General features: G+C 34.5%; 1 protein-coding gene across 1 annotated transcript in view; it reads right to left on the reverse strand.

The window, feature by feature from the left end:
• Positions 1-3,403: 3,403 nt before the first annotated feature.
• RASA2 (RAS p21 protein activator 2) overlaps positions 3,404-16,597 on the reverse strand; it is a gene marked incomplete at its 5' end in the record, with an annotated part of 70,479 nt that continues 57,285 nt past the window's right edge. Inside the window, 13 exon segments of the mRNA XM_082487230.1 lie at positions 3,404-3,530; positions 4,430-4,619; positions 5,217-5,320; positions 6,532-6,740; positions 7,668-7,750; positions 7,978-8,084; positions 9,364-9,437; positions 9,811-9,888; positions 9,971-10,057; positions 12,402-12,508; positions 13,812-13,935; positions 14,709-14,801; positions 15,228-15,342. Of these exon segments, the coding sequence (XP_082343356.1) occupies positions 3,500-3,530; positions 4,430-4,619; positions 5,217-5,320; positions 6,532-6,740; positions 7,668-7,750; positions 7,978-8,084; positions 9,364-9,437; positions 9,811-9,888; positions 9,971-10,057; positions 12,402-12,508; positions 13,812-13,935; positions 14,709-14,801; positions 15,228-15,342 (1,402 nt within the window). The 3' untranslated portion in view covers positions 3,404-3,499.

Raw genomic sequence — 16,597 nt, forward strand, 5'->3', positions numbered from 1 at the left:
GGTGTGGATTTTCTCACTATAGTCATCTGCATGTATGATGGTGTATAGAACGGTGTGAGAAACTAGCACACCGATTTTCAAGGAATCCAGAGCCCTAGGAAAAAAATTCTAGCTACAGAGGCCTTATGCATCTACGACTGCTAGCCTAGCCCAGAACTTGAAAGTATGATCAGCACAGAAGCTACAGATCTTAAATGGGAATGCCCTTTTCATGTCATGGTTTAGAGAAAACTCAGCTTAATGGAATGGTTAGAAAAGGTAGCATATTAGCAGTGAAAAGAATAGATCGCTCTGCTATAATCGTCACAGAATCCTTACAAATATTTTTTTTTTTCATGTCCACAGAAAAAAAAATCCTCATGTACTTCCAATTCCATCTTTAACTTCCTCTGCTTTCTCATCTCTGCAAATGAATGTAGTGACCACTCAGACTGGGCCTTATTACAGCTTACCTCAGAATTAATCAAAATTAATTCCAAAATGGCTGGAAGGTTTGCACTGTAACTCCTAATAGCAGCTTCCATACCAGCAATAAAGGACAACAGGTCCATTCCCTGTACAAGTAAGCAAAACACCTCAAGACATTAAAACATGCTTGTACAAAATTATCTTACAAAAAATGCCCATAAGCATAGGAGGGGAGAGCTGGTAGCAAAAAAGCATCCACATTGCATAAAGAAAGAAGATTGATAGAAGTAAAGACTTTTTTTTCCAAATACAATATATTTAAAATAGGTCTGACAAATTATATAGCTGGTTCCCGTACACAGGACAGGTAATGGAAGACAAATCAGTAAGCAAGGAAACATTAGTCATATAACACCAATAACATAGTACTAGATATCCTTCAGTACATCAGGTTAGTGATTGCAAACATTTTAAAAGCTACCAAATTACTGATGCACTTAGTAATTAGTGGTAATAACTACCACTTCTCTCTCCAACCATTGATCTCAGTTAAAATGTAACAATACTGTAGATGACCACGCCAAGATCCCTCAACTTAATTTTGGTTTTTTTTTCCTGCCAACCAGATTTATCTCTTTATACACAACTCCTACACGTAAACCCCTATTAATTCAGTCTTCCGATAAATGCCAACATTTTAAGAAGCCAGGTCTCACAATAAACACAGTGTATCTCAAGTTTGTTGTAATTTATTTGGGAGTTATTCTCAAGCAATGTTACAAAACATTTTAATGTCTTGATAAGAAAATAAAATTTAAATAAAAATACATTCAACAATACATCGTCATAATACAAATTAAAACTAATGATAATTTACAATCCTAACAGAACTAATTACTGAATAACATCATCTTTCTAGACTAACCGAAATGAAGGCAACTTTTATTATTAATCATCCTACTTGTTCCTAATTAAATTCTAGAACATCTACTGCATTTTAAAACATTATAAAATGAGAAATCAAATCTTAATGGTCAGAAATATTCAATGGCCTCTGTTTTTTTCCTAGATATTCCAGTACCAAAGCAAAAAAAGTGCATATTTAAAAAAAAAAATGTTGCAAGAGTATAAAATTTATTTTTTCATAAATTTGACTTTGAAAACAACAGAAAATGGCTCCAAGGAACAGACACTTTGCCTCAGGGTTAATCCATATACAACAAAACCTAACTCTGACACTCAACCACATTCAACTTTGTTTAATGGCAGCCTTTTATTAATGGCAATTAATCAGAAACACTTTACCTTGGCAAAACACATTTATTGGCATTACTGTATTTCCCCCTCCCTCCAGTTTCAACTATTGGCAAATAAAAATCCCTTAGAATACATCAAATGTATGAAGATGGAAAAGGCAAAAACAGCTGAGGTGATAAAATGATTGTGACGTTGCAGACACGAGTACTGAATCCCAGATATTCTAAAATAGTTTGTCTGGTATTAAACCAAATAGTTATTCTAACAAGTTACATTCATTCCAAAAGATTTCAATCCTGTCTTGCCAACTTGCTTCTATTACAGAAAGCCTCCCTACAACAGTATAATAAATGTATAGAAATTTGAACAGCTTACAGATTCAAGCATTGTGGATTTCTATTCTATTTGTAAGTTACATTCCTAATTAATTTGGCCAAATCATGATTGAAAAAAAAAACAAACAACAAAACAACCAACCCAAAACACCCAACAAAACAACAACAAAAGACCTCACAGCAAATGCTCCAAAAATAGAAGTACCACATATAGTTATTATTAAAAAATAAAAGGAGTACCATTGTATTTAATACTGATGAAGCAAAGTTGCCACAGTAATACCTTTGCTTCTTCCTGGTTATATACATATATGTTCTTTCAGCATAAACCTAACTTCTCAGATGAAGTGAGCAAAAATTAAAGAAGAATGCCAGTTTAAAATTGTGTTAAGTGGCAAATAGGAATTCATATAACTAAAGATACAAAAACACTCACTGAAGCATTGCTTAAAGACAAAACAATGTTGATCATTCAACTGATCATAACAAGCAGATACTACAAAGTATCTAAAAATAATCTGGGATAGTCCAGATATCTAAAGTGCTTTGAGTGATTATAATAGAGATTATTTATTAGATTTGTAGTCAAAAGGTGAGCTGGACCTAGTTATAACTTTTTATAAAAAAAAATAATCATACATGGGATGATGTAAGTTGATCAGTACTTAACCACAATCTGTTCACATTTAAATTTTTCTATCTGTAGGCAAACTTATTTAAAAAGAATGTTGCTACCCTGCATTTCTTTTTAGATTAAGAAAAAATATGTACCTTAAAAATCCTAAAGAAAATAGATAGTGGTCTAATGTCATTCCAAATACTACTCACCCCAAATGTAAACAAGAGGTACAACATAAGTTCCCTGATTTCGTCTTCTTTAGCATTTAAAAACATAACTAACACTGTCCAGATTATTTGCAGCATACTGCAAGATTTTGTAAGACTTCAGCTGTAGATAAATCAAGTCCTGACAACGCCTAATACAAGGAAAAAAGTCAAATGAATTGAGTGTGAAGTTTCGGATGTTTCCATGTCATAGTACCTTGGGGTTTCTATTCCACGATCCTTATCAGCAGGGCAGGCACTCACGGTAAACTCACGCAAGTTTGCAGTGTAAGTATTGAGAGATGTAATCCAACCAACAAATGTTGTGTGGATTTTCCTCCATTAAAAAGCTTATTTGTTTAGAAAGTTCTTTCTAATAAGACATCAATGGCAAAACAACATTAGATTTATTCACATCTATTACTTCAAGAACCTGGAACTTCAAGTTCTTCAGTAAAATGAGAATAAACCTTAAGACCAGATTTCCAAGTAGATATTTTTCCATTAAATATTAAATAGATTGTCAACACAACTAGCAGTTATGCTCATTCTTAAATACTTTGTAAAAATGCATATAATGAATTTAAAAAAACAAAAACAAAACGAAAAACCCCAAACACTCAAGAACATTTCCAGTTTCTTTTTTCATCCAAGTGTGCCACAGTTTGTTTTGATTAGGAAACTTTTCCAACAATTGGATTTTCTCTGGAAAAAATAAAATATTATATGTAAATATTTTTAAGGTTAACATTTGCTTTCTCGTTCTCATCGTAACATTTTAATTTATTAAGCAAACCTGTATTTTTTTGACTAATTTCTACCACTACTTGTGAAATTTCATGATCATGATATTGTGGAATACCTCACACACACTTTCCTGTGAGACCTCAAAGTCAAAGTCAATTTTTCTAAACAACTTGGGTCAAATACTAAAGTAGGCAAACCAAATTGTGGTTTGAACATTCTTTTTTTCTGGTGAATCAAGCCTTATAGATGCAAAGAAGTAGTCAGAAAACCTGCAGTGGTGTTCCATAGGTATCAACCAGGATTGAGGAGAATCGAAAAAACCTGCTTTGGAACAACAATGTACTCCAAAGAAAAGTTTGTTTGTTTGGTTGGTTTTTTTATCTTCACCAGAAATAGTATTTATCATTGGCAAGTATGGTGAGTAAGTTACAAACAGTAAATATACTGCATGAGAGATACATTTCGGCAGTGGAATCTTTACAGTTTTACATAACTTGATATTTTAATTATTTAACTGAAATATGAAATTTCAACAAAAAAATTAGAAGGTAAGCAGACAGGGATAAATTTTCTGTGCACTTCAGATGTTAACTTGCAAGGAAACAACAGTCATTGCACTCGCAATGGGAATCTCAACAGACACACAAATGTTCCACACCAGAGGAACTTCTATCTTTCAACAACTGATAAAAAGCTGCATTACTACAATCATATACCTTATTTTCCATGTCTTTGTGTTGTCTAAATCTACCTTTAGCTCAATTATCTTTACCTAAACAAGCCTGGCCTTGTTCTGTGATTTATTTTTTTAAAAAAATACACATCTACTTTAAGTCAAAATTACATAAGATACTTACTCACTACCATATTTAGCACTAGATGATCTCTTCTTTCGGTATTTTTCATGTGATTCATTCAGCTTTTCTACGACATCTATTATCTGTTTAAGTGTATGAAAGGTTGCTACAGAATCTTCAATTGTGAAGTTAGAATAATCATCTGGTTCCTTCCGTGGACCTTGATAGACTGCTATACTTCCACATGCCTCTACAAAAATGACCACAATTATCCCAATTAGAATTTTGATAATTAACAAACAGCTCTAACTCTTACATAAATGGCGATTCTGAAATTATGAAGTGTAAAGTTACTGTAGCTTATACATGAAATGGGTTAAGACAAAAGCAGGAGACAGTATCAACTAGTTGTGTTTACAGTTCTGTGGCTTATTCTTTGCTGGCTGTGTTCAGCATCTTGAGTATCCAGCTCTCTCCTGTTCACATTAACAGAAGACCAATGCTTTCTTGCAGCTCAACCGTGTTCAACAGAATTCACTCCATAGGAAAAGGAGAGCAAAGACAGAAGAGCAACTGGCTATAGTTGTAGTCTCTCTGTTTAGACTATTAAAGCTGTTTCATACATACAAATTCAACTAGAACAATGTGCGTGCCTGATGTCTACTGTAAAGAAATGACCGAAGAATGTCTAATACCAGAACACTAAGCGGACAAAAATATAATCTGTCTCTCTACTGTCTATTAATTTCAGGTAAATTGTTAAGACATCAAACTGATGTTACAGGCCTAAAGAATTAGAGCTGAATAATGATATCAGTATAATTCTTCTGAATTATTATTTGAGTACCTTCCAACTTCTGTAGTTTAGACATGTTGATAGTGAAAAGTGAGTAAATTCTTTCTGTCTCTCTATCTCCATCAATCTCAATTTGAGTATCAGCAGGAACATCTCTAAAAGGTGAAAAGAGACGGGTAGTCCATATAAGAATCGTTCTTGAAAGGTCTGAAAGCGAGTGAAAACTGATTCTGTTTCAATATACTTAGCCTTTTGATATATCTGTCACTCACAGAAAGCTTTACAATTGCTACACAAAACTTAGCCATCAATGCAAGTGCTCTACAGGAACAGGCACATACAGTTTTGAGGGCAATATGAAAAGTAGCTTTTTTCCAATAGAATTTATTATTCAGTGTCAAGAAAAAATATTTCAAAAATATTATAGTAAGGTTAATTGTTATTAAATGACAATTAAACACTTCTTTTAAAATGGGCTTGAAGGCAACCAAAACAGAAGGACAAGATACATCCCTAAAACAGAACAATTGAAAAAACTAGAAAGACAAAACCAACAGAGTTATTTCGTAATGGGAGTCTTCTGAACTGTTGAGAAACCCAATAGATGGAATGAACTGAGTAACCTGGAAAAAGTATATATATTTTCAGAAAGTTATCTTGTAGGACTTACACTGAATTTTAGAAGACTGACCAAGATCTTTAGTCTATAATTTATGCAACCTATTCAGGTAAGGATAAATTTATTTTCCAAAAAGATCAGATCATTTGTTTGTTTTCAAAAATCAGCAGCTTAAAGAAGGGCATTAATGCATTACAAAACATTATTCAGTTTCCTGACATACCTACAAAATCAAAATGATTTGCCAGAATTTACACCCAATATTATTTAGCTGATTTTCTTAGCACACTGTGCTTCAAGATATGTGAGATTAAAATAAAAAAGTGACGATATAAAACAAGCCAATGTCATTAGGGGAAGAGACAGACTTCCAGGCTGAGCCCTCTGCAGCAAGGTATTTCAATTATTTCATATAGATGACCTAGGTGTGTCACATTTCTGCATTCAGCTTGGTATCTGAATAAACTTGAGCTACTAAATCTATTATTCTGTGTGGAAAGAAATCAACCATTCAATATTTCTGATTTACATACTGAATTGGTTACCTTAACTTCATATGCTGGCTGACGAAGCGATAAACTTAGTAAAACCCAGTACTTCAGGCCTTATCAGTAAGGCATGTTTTTAGTAGCGTAACTTGCTAAAGTAGACGGGGAAAACCTTGCTTTCAGTTTTTCAAGTTGTATAGTGAATCATACATTATTTGTCCTACAAAACACATGTATTTTCATTTGAGAAGCAACTTACGCAGTGCAACGAGCACAGCCTACTGTGTTCTCTATTGTAGCCTTGCAGCAAAGCCAGTTCCCATTCAGAAAAGCAGAAGGATGGTAAAAACTAAGCCTCTTCTGGTTGCATCTCGTTACCCGGCAAAGAGCTTCTATCCACTCACTAGCTTCTACACAGTTATTTGCTTGGATATAGAGTGGCTTTTCTCCATGTAGTACTTGAAACATCTGTAGAAGGAACACAACATTATTCTGCTCAGTAAAAAAAAACAACATCCAGTTATTGAGCAACTTTGAAATATGTCAAAATAGATTTCAAGCTCAGGCAATTCAACAAAGCCAAATTAAGACGGAAAGTGAGTCAAGAAGACTTTTCGCCTCTTTCATTTTACTACACAGCCTTATTTAGAAGAAAAAAAAAAAACAACCCAACAACAAACAACAAAACAGCCCCCTATGTTCCAGCTACACCATTTCCTCATCCAAAATAGAATTCTTGAAGGATTAGAATATTTACTGTCCTCTTCATTCACATATCCTTAAATGTGACCTCAGACTTCATGTTTCATAACCTGTGAGTAACAAAAGATTCCCAGAAGTCTCTCCTTTAGCTATCCTCAGACTAAGTAACAGCTATACTTGCATCACTGCCTCAGAATTTTTGGTTGGAATAACACAGAAATACTTATGTGTTACAGGTCCAGAATGAGGCTGTGAGCACCAGCAACTGTCTCAGCCGATGAAGGTATTGTACGAAGTTCTCATCAAAAGGAATAAATAGAAGTTTGGTAATATTACAATGGTAATATTTGGTAATATTCTAGTAGAACATAATATAATACATACTACTAATACCTTACAGAAAAGTGCTTTGTAATAAGTTCATAATAGCTTTAACCTTCATTCCAGAAATTTGGAGAGGGGGGCAGAAGTCACAAAATCAGTCAGAAAAATTGGTGCAGACATCCAAATCTCCAGGTTAAGTTCCATGTTCAGAGTACTTGGAAAAGCTGCCTACAGCTTTTTATTCCTGATCACAAAAAGATTTTTTTCTGAAGTGTTTAGTAATAGGGTTTCAGTAACTCTACAAGCTACTTATAATCTTTTATTTAAAGAACACATCATGAATTACATATAAACTATCTTTTGACTCACATTTTTCTTGTTGAAGGAGCTCTCATCAAGTTTCTCCACTGCAAGGATGTTTTTGATTGGAATAGTGAAAATTGGTTCTTTATCTGTAAAAAATTGTAAACAGATGAGTGAAGCGATTTTTGAAAAACTGTTTATAAGTTCTCAAAACGTGCATTTTTATTATTGAGAAAATGCAGGGCAAAGGTAATTAAAACATATCATATGTACTTTAAGAAAAGAAAAAAATGATGCATTTTAAAAAGCATAAATCAGATGCAGACACTCAGAAAATATTGAGAAAAGAAAAATAATTGTAAAAGAAACAATTTACCTTGCTGTTTGTGGTAGGTGAATTCTCTACTTGTTAGACAGAACCACCGCTTCTTGAAATTCTTTTTACCAATCCGAGTCCTTCCCTGAGCTCTTTTGTACATTTCTCTGTAAAGACAGAATGAAATGAAATGCAACTGTTAGTCTTCTGGAGAGCTTTTAAAACCATTTATTGAGATAGCACATTACTGTTCATCATGGAGCAAGATAAAAATCTATTCCACTGTAGATTACAAAAAAAAATAAAAATCTACTAGTTCAAAACAGATCTTCAAGATTACCTCCCCATATGGTGGATCATGTATAGATGTACAGGGTTCCATAAACACGGAAGGAGTTTGAAAAATACGCAATCCAGACTCTTGTTTGTAGCAGTAAATTTGGAGAGGGTACTTACTCAGATCCAGAACTCCTATTTTTCCCAAAGAGAGTAAGGTGTATCCAACTACAAGATTCTCTATTTCCTGCTACTTTCTACATGTGAATGTACTTGGCTTTATCTGGATCAGAAGCCAAATATAAATGAAATGCTGAACACAACTCAATAGCAAGGGTAGACACAAACTGTATTCAGTACCCTTTAAGTGCACTCACTGATAACTTTTTTTTTCCTGAGCAACAGCCATAAATTTATAATACAGATTAGCTTCCAAATTGCTATAACTAAGTGTGGATCCACTACAATTGTCTCCTTCGTTTCTTCCTTTCATAGTAGGTAACAATAATTTTAGTAAGAGGTACATTTCTTCCTTGTCTGAATTTTGGATGCTTGTTTCACAAAAGAATCTTTACTTGCTATGAATCTCCTTCTCAGGTAGATACAAATATTGTTCCCCATAAATGTTATCTGAATTTATTAATCAGCTATTCTTGATCAACATCAAAAAAAGACAGTTAATTTCTTAGAAACAGTGATTTTCACCTCAATTTTTTTTAAAAGCATTCTAACGTTTACTGTTAAGTATTCCAATTACAGGATAATTTCTCCCCCTACTTTAAAGGCAGAACATTTAGCTGACTGGGCATAAACCGCATGCAAATTAATTCTAAATTAAATTAATACATTCTTTTAAAATACACTTTCACAATCCTGAATAAGCCATCACAAAGCACACATTACTGAATTGTAACAGAAATGCAGACAGGCTTTAATAGGTTTTAAGCTGCTTTTAACTATTTTTTTGGACTATTTCAAAGATGAGTTACGAAAGTTTACAGCTGTTAGTTTAAACTAATTCTGCAAACTAACAGAATTATCACAAATTACAAATATCAATTTCTACAGCATATCAAACATTTTAATGAGCATTAATCCGACATTGCCATTAATAAAGAAAATGGTAATGTCAATTCTGTTTAACACAATGTAGATTCAAGATGTATTTACCCTTCTTTTAGATGTACAGGCTCACTCAGACCACTGGGCTCTTTACTTTCAGTAGAGGAAACATCATCTAGGAACTTAAGGAAAAATACACTGGGAATATATACGATTCAGAAACACAGAACAACCCAAAGCTATTTTGAGAATATACATGGCATGCCCATAAGCCACACAAGATTTCTTTAACTGGTTCCTAAACAGCAGATCTAATCAAGTCTGTTTCAAAAAAGTCATGCTACTACTTTTTTAAACTAAATTAGCTTAGTCCACTATGTATAACTCTTGTGTATTCGACTGTGTGGATTTTGTTGGGCTTTTTAAAAAAGAATGTCTGAAATGGACCGCAATTTTTCTTTTTCTCTCTATTAGAAAACTGAACACCACAACTTTCTAATAATTAAACTGACCAAATACATCAACCATTAAAAAAAAAATCTAATTGAAAGGTACCTTTTTAACAGATTCAGTAAATTTTTCTTCTTGAAATGTTTTGAAAAACTCACACATAAATGTCTCCTTGAAACTTGACTGAAAGAAAAGGTATATTGACATAAATAAATTTTCAAAGAATGGTGTCTATGAAATGAGAAAGAATTTTTAGTAGCCTTACAAGTTTGCTTTTGGTCAAACTTCCCCAACTGCCCAAAGTCTGGATGGCTTTTGATATAAGAGTTAATGTTCTAGAAGTCTGTGCATCCTAAAATAAACAAAATTCAGAAGTCACTATTTTTTTCACAATTCCAGGTAAAGCCTTTATTTAAAAGTGAAAATGTCACAAAAATTATTATATTACACAATATAGTAAATCTGACACATCTTCATTCCTTTTCTTCTTTGCCCAAAGAGAATAAATGCATATGCAGTACTATCCTTTATTAGTACTTGTGCTTTGTGAATATATGTATATTTTATAAGCTACTGCACAGTGTTTAATATTTTACTCACTACCACTCAAATTTAGTATTAGTACTTGGAAAAATATTTTTACCTATGAAACATCTCAAAACCCTCAAATCCTGTAATTCATAGAATCATAGAATCAGTGAGGTTGGAAGGGACCTTTAAGATCATCAAGTCCAACCATTAACCCACCCTGATAAAAACACCACCACTCCTAAACCATGTCCCTAAGCACCTCATCTACCCTTTTCTTAAACACCTCCAGGGATGGTGAATCCACCACCTCTCTGGGCAGCTTATTCCAATGTTTAATAACTCTTTCAGTGAAAAAATGCTTTCTAACATCTAATCTAAACCTGCCCTGACATAACTTGAACCCATTTCCTCTTGTCCTATCACTTATCGCCAGGGAGAAGAGGTCAGCTCCCATCTCTCTAAAACCTCCTTTCAGGTAGTTGTAGAGGGTGATAAGGTCTCCCCTCAGCCTCCTCTTCTCCAGGCTAAACAACCCCAGATCCCTCAGTCGTTCCTCATAAGGTTTGTCCTCCAATTGTTACTACACATCTAATGCTTCTAAACTATTCAAAATTTAACCCTAAACATAATGAACTATTGGTTGACAAATGGTAGAAATTTTTGTAATACAAAGTGAACTTAAAACTTTGCCTTTAAAGCTTTTGCCCAATTTGTTTGCTACCTCACTGCTTGTGTTTTAGTAAAGAATTAGAGCCACAGAAAGACGCCTTACTGTTCCCTTTAAAACATTTAACTAGCAGGTGATAAAATCCTGTAATACTTTTACTCAAACCGGATAATGTCAAAGGAATGAATTTGAGTAAGTAGATTTTTTTCTTTTGAAAGCACAACACAAGTAGATAAAATAAGCTAATAAAGATAACCTCTAGAGCAGAGGATTTCATACGTATTCTGTGTTTTATGTGAAAATAACACAGTATTGTTTTTTCTTATCTCCATATTCCTTTCTTTGAAGATTTTTTTTTTTAAGCATATCATTGAATCACAGAAAGGTTTGCGTTGGAAGGGACCTTAAAGATGATCTAGTTCCAACCCCCCAGCCCTGGGCAAGAGACACCTTCCACTAGACCAGGTTGCTCAAAGCCCCATCCAACCTGGCCTTGAACACCTCCAGGGATGGAGCTTCTACAACTTCACAGAATCACAGAATCACCAGAGTTGGAAGGGACCTCTAGAGATCATCTAGTCCAACTCTCCTGCTAAAGCAGGATTGCCCAGAGCACATTACTCAGGACTGCATCCAGGCGGGTCTTGAAAATCTCCAGGGAAGGGGACTCCACAACCTCCCTGGGCAGCCTGTGCCAGTGCTCTGTCACCCTCACCGTAAAGAACTGTTTCCGTGCATTTGAACGGAACTTCCTGTGTTCTAAGGAAGAACTTCCCTGGGCAACTTCACAAATAGTGAAGAATTTCTTCCTTATGTATAGTCTAAATCTCCCCTCTTTTAGTTTAAAGCCATTACCCTTTGTCCTACCACTACATGCCCTTGTAAAAAGTCCCTCTCCGGCTTTCTTGTAGCCCCCATTTAGGTACTGGAAGGCTGCTATAAGGTCTCCCCAGAGCCTTCTCTTCTCCAAACAGAAGGTCTAATTGACAATTTGAAAACTGAAAAGGGAAGATTTAGCAACCCACTGCAACTAAGGGAGTTCAGAATAAATACACAGACCAACGAATGGATAACTCTACAACCTCTGTTTAAGACACAAATGAAAATTTTTTTTTTTAAATGCGAAAAGGACATCTGGATATTCAACTTCCACAGTGGAAGGAACCAATGCAGTTTAGGCATGTACCTTAAAGAACCCTCAGTCACGTTGCTATTCTAACAAAGCAGCACATTCCCCAAAAAAGGCAGAGCATCCTTCATATCAATAGCTCCTCTATATCACTTGAGAACACCTCATAAAGACCGAGAAATCTGATGCTTAAAAGAACTGCAAATATCTTAGTCCCTTCAGTGAGGTATAAAATTGAAAACTCAATCTAGAGACGTTTAGTAATCTTATTTCCCAGTTACAGACCCACTTGAAAGTTAACATATGCCTTCCCAAATAAACAGATCTGACAGTTACAAATAAAACAGAACAAATCTTCACAAAACTTACTGGATGGTGAGGTCGTAAATGAAAAGTATGAGGTGAGACTACGGCTACAGCAAAGAAACGAAGAAACACAAAGCTGCTCACTGCAGAATACTGTACATGAGGGTCATCTGCAGAGAAAAACCATGAAATGTAACATGCACTAAACTTAATAGGAAATAATGAAGACAGTCAACATAAAAATCTTTAAGAAGATAACATCAGAGGAGACATTTATATTCTAAAACAGAATAGAAAAATCAATGAAGTGCATGAAATGAGTAAGGTGATCATGGTAGGAAATGTTCTGCTTATAATGGAGGGTTTATTTCTCTGAAAAGAAGTTCTGTTCTCATAAAACTGGCTCATCAGCTCCACTACCAGGACGATGAGATTATTGCAGGCATTTACATAAACAACATTGATTAGGTATGGCTGTATGCACGCGGAACCAAAACAGAAAATACTGTAGCAGTTGTCTTTAAACACTAGGGCTATCGGGTTTATTCACCAGTAAAACTAATCACTGATCAACTCAAATGCATTAATGCAGTCAACACGTATGAACAAATTTAACTTCTGAGTGGCATCATAAAACCACGGTGTTATATAATTTTGATGCTTTAAATCAGGATTTTCTCATTTACTATTTTGGGTATACTGGGAAATATAGTGGGATCACATTCTTACTCTAATCACCGCTTCAATCTGATCTGTCAAGGAAGTTAGCTATTCTGAAAGGACTGTCTTAACTAGAGGAATTTATCCATTTGTAGCTTATTATATAACATTACAGATTTTAATTGACTGAAGTATAAGAGTATTTCAGGCCTACCACATTATTCCAATATTAAAATTCATCTGAAAAAAATAAAACTGTTCTAATATCAGTCCCATTATAAATGCAGTAAATATTTTACATCATCCACTCTCCTCAAAACTACCTGTAAGTAGTAAAGCAAACTTCATGTAAGTTGTGAATGTGCTACTCATAGTTAACATAGTTGCAGTTCGTGTAGTTAAGATGTAAATACCAAATTTATTTTCAAATTCACATCTTGCTTCTTTAGAAGCAACAAACAGATCAGCTCTTCCCAATTTTACATATCTTTCAACTAAATCACTGCCTGTATTACTTTGCTTTTCTTCTATTGCCTCATTCTTTTGTTGGTGACTTCTTACTTGCTGCTGTCTGGCGCTGTTTCTGACCTGCTACATTTTTGTATCAGAAAATACAAAATTCTTGCTGATTGCCCACAAGGCTTTACTGTAAGTTACAGACTGACAGAAAACCAAATGCCTGATTGCCAAAGCAAGAAGTTCAGGGCACAGCTTTGGACAAGGCAAGAATTTTAACAATCCCCATAAAGTAACTGCAGAAGTTCGGTATTTCACTCCAAACAACATTTTCAAAAGTTTTTAGAGAACACTTACTTGGAAATCTTTTGGCAGCCAGATGCCTCAAAGAATAAAAAACATCACACATTAGGGTAGGACAACTTATACTCGACCGCACAATTTCACGGAATACTTTGTCTACATAATAGCGTAGATTTTCCTGCAATTATGAAAAAAGGTATTTTTTTCAGACCATTAGCATCTGCATTTGTATGATTTTTCTTGAACACAAACATAGCACTACAATTCCTGTTTTCAAAACACTGCCTGACTATTCAATTATATATTTTAGCACAGTGCGTGTTTAAAAAGCCCCATAATATTTATATGGGATTACTAGTGTTAAAAGATAGTTAATGATACTCACCTGCAAGAAAGTACATAAGCAGTGTCTGCCAATATACAACTATATCAAAACACGGTTTTGTAATTTGACATGTTACAAGGAAGGAGCGCTTCCCATGCATACATAGTGACTGTTAAGTTAGTTTGTTGCAGCAACTATTGCCTTCAGTGTCATTCTCTGGTAACAGGCAAGCATCAGGCAAAACTTTAATGAAAAGTGTTAAAGCATGCCTAATTAGGTACTTCATCATCTAGATGCTGAGTACAGAACATCATGAATGACAACACCCAACCAATTGGTAAGGCAGACTGTAATCCTCTGTTTAATTTCTCCTCCCCATCTCATTTTTGTTTGGACTTTTCCTTTGCTGTTTTCATAAACGAGGCTAAGAAAATACAACTTTTCCTTTGTTTACTCTGGAATAAGAGAATTGTACTGCTACCATAACTTATGCATTTTTCCATTACACAGAGCTGCTTTTTAAAGTGTTTTTTTTTGTTGTTGTTGTTTTTTTTTGTTTTGTTTTGTTTTTTTTAAATCAGATTTTGAGAAAGTTTAAATTAGGAAAAACAGATTAGGAAACTCACCATATTAATTTCTACATTATCCCCTTCTCTTAATTTGATGGGATCTATTTCACAGGGTTTAAGAGACTCGCATATCTGAAACAAACAAGCAAAACTATAGGAATTCAATTTTTCAGACAGAAAGCATGGAAATGCACCTATTTAAAACCAGATTCTGTCCTGCATTTAAGGGTAAAATTCTAAATAGGTTCTAACTATCCATAACAGCATGCAATAACCATCCTCAATTTTGCGTGTGCTTTTTTACATGGATCAATGACATAAAGCATCATGTGGGTAAATTCTGCAATGTGTTAGAGGCTGGAGCAACTTATTTGCTTATTTTCAAGCATCCGGAACATAAATAACAAAAAGCAGTTTCTCCCACTAAACTTAAATTATTGCTCAATTTAACTTTCCTCCACAATTCCCCCAACCTGAGTGACTACTACCACACAGGGAGCTGTAAGAACGTATCAGAGAGACAGGATACCCCAGGAGGCCAAGTATCCTGAAAACAGTTTCAGTAGGATAACCTACCTCATCAATAACAGGTTTCAAAGTAACCTTTAGGTAGTGCTTCCCCACTATTTTCATCATTTCATCTACACACCGAGTTGCTAATGAGTTGCCTCTGAAGACCGTGTTTGCTTCTCTGCAAGAACATAATTGATTTTATTTGAATAGGGAAAAAACAAGAAGCTCAGGTTCAAAATCTAATTAATACTTTATCTTGCTATTAAATAATTAATTTTTTGAAAATTTTTTTCATCTATTTCAGTCAGGAACTCCAGAACCTAGATACCTAGCTTGCAATGGCACTCAGGAACAGAAAGAGAACAGACAGGAATATTACAGCTATTACCAAAACCAGGAACACAAATAAAACCGTAAGGAAGAGCCTAAGAAGTTTAAGGCAACGTAATAATCCAGTGCTGAATGTGAGAAAGAACAATTGGAGAAAATTCCAAAATAATGAAGGCTTGCACATGCAGTAGTCCCAGCAAAAAGAAAAATAATCTTTCAGCTACAATAAATAGCATACTGCTACACTACACTGACAAACTCAGATACTTTAACCAAAACATATTTAAACTAGGGTTATGCTTTTTATTCTTTATAGCTGTTGAAGAAAACTGAGAGCTAGCTGTGCAAAGTAAGTCTTTCTAATCTGAGAGATTTAGTTTAATCTTTGTTACAGTTCAATTATAACAGAAAGGAATGCGTGTACTAAAATGCAGTTTAGAAAATTATTTTCCATGAGTCACCTCTTTCTACACAGTTAAATTGTCTCACCTTATTTAAATCTGGAGTAAGTCAGCTTTGAAATGAACCATCCTGTGGTGACAAAATCCCTTCCACATCTCCACAGGACGTGACTCGGCACCTCAGTGGCCCTTACTCAAGTCTACTTCATTTCTCTCCTAACCACAAAGCTGCAAATTCACAGGCCATACGCTGCTACTTGGAAAAACTCCTGTGCTTGCTACTTTCAAAGCATGCAGGAGGACACGTACTTACTTACAAGGCAGCTTTGCAGAAAAAAAGTACCCCTCATTTAAATTACATACTAAAGGAAACAGTAAGATTCTCAGCAATTTTAAAAATGTTAAGTACTAATTTAATGACCAGTAAAATTTGAAGGGTGGCCAAATTATGACATTGTAAAATAAAAACTGTGCGCTCTTAGACATAGCTCTAGACTTCTAGCTTATGTTTAGCTGTTTACTAGCTCCAAGAAAATTTTACCACATCAATCAATAACTGACTCCCAGCTTGAATGTGATTTTAATGAATGTTTTTATAAACTAGCGTGAAAAGATGCATGTATTTAGTCAGTTTTACATAACGAGAGAAAGAAATGTGACACGCTTACTTATCAGTGTTGTATTATGAAGCCCTTTGAAAGT

Source organism: Vanellus vanellus (genome assembly GCF_965231255.1).
Source record: "Vanellus vanellus genome assembly, chromosome: 8".
NCBI classification, from domain to species: Eukaryota; Metazoa; Chordata; class Aves; order Charadriiformes; family Charadriidae; genus Vanellus; species Vanellus vanellus.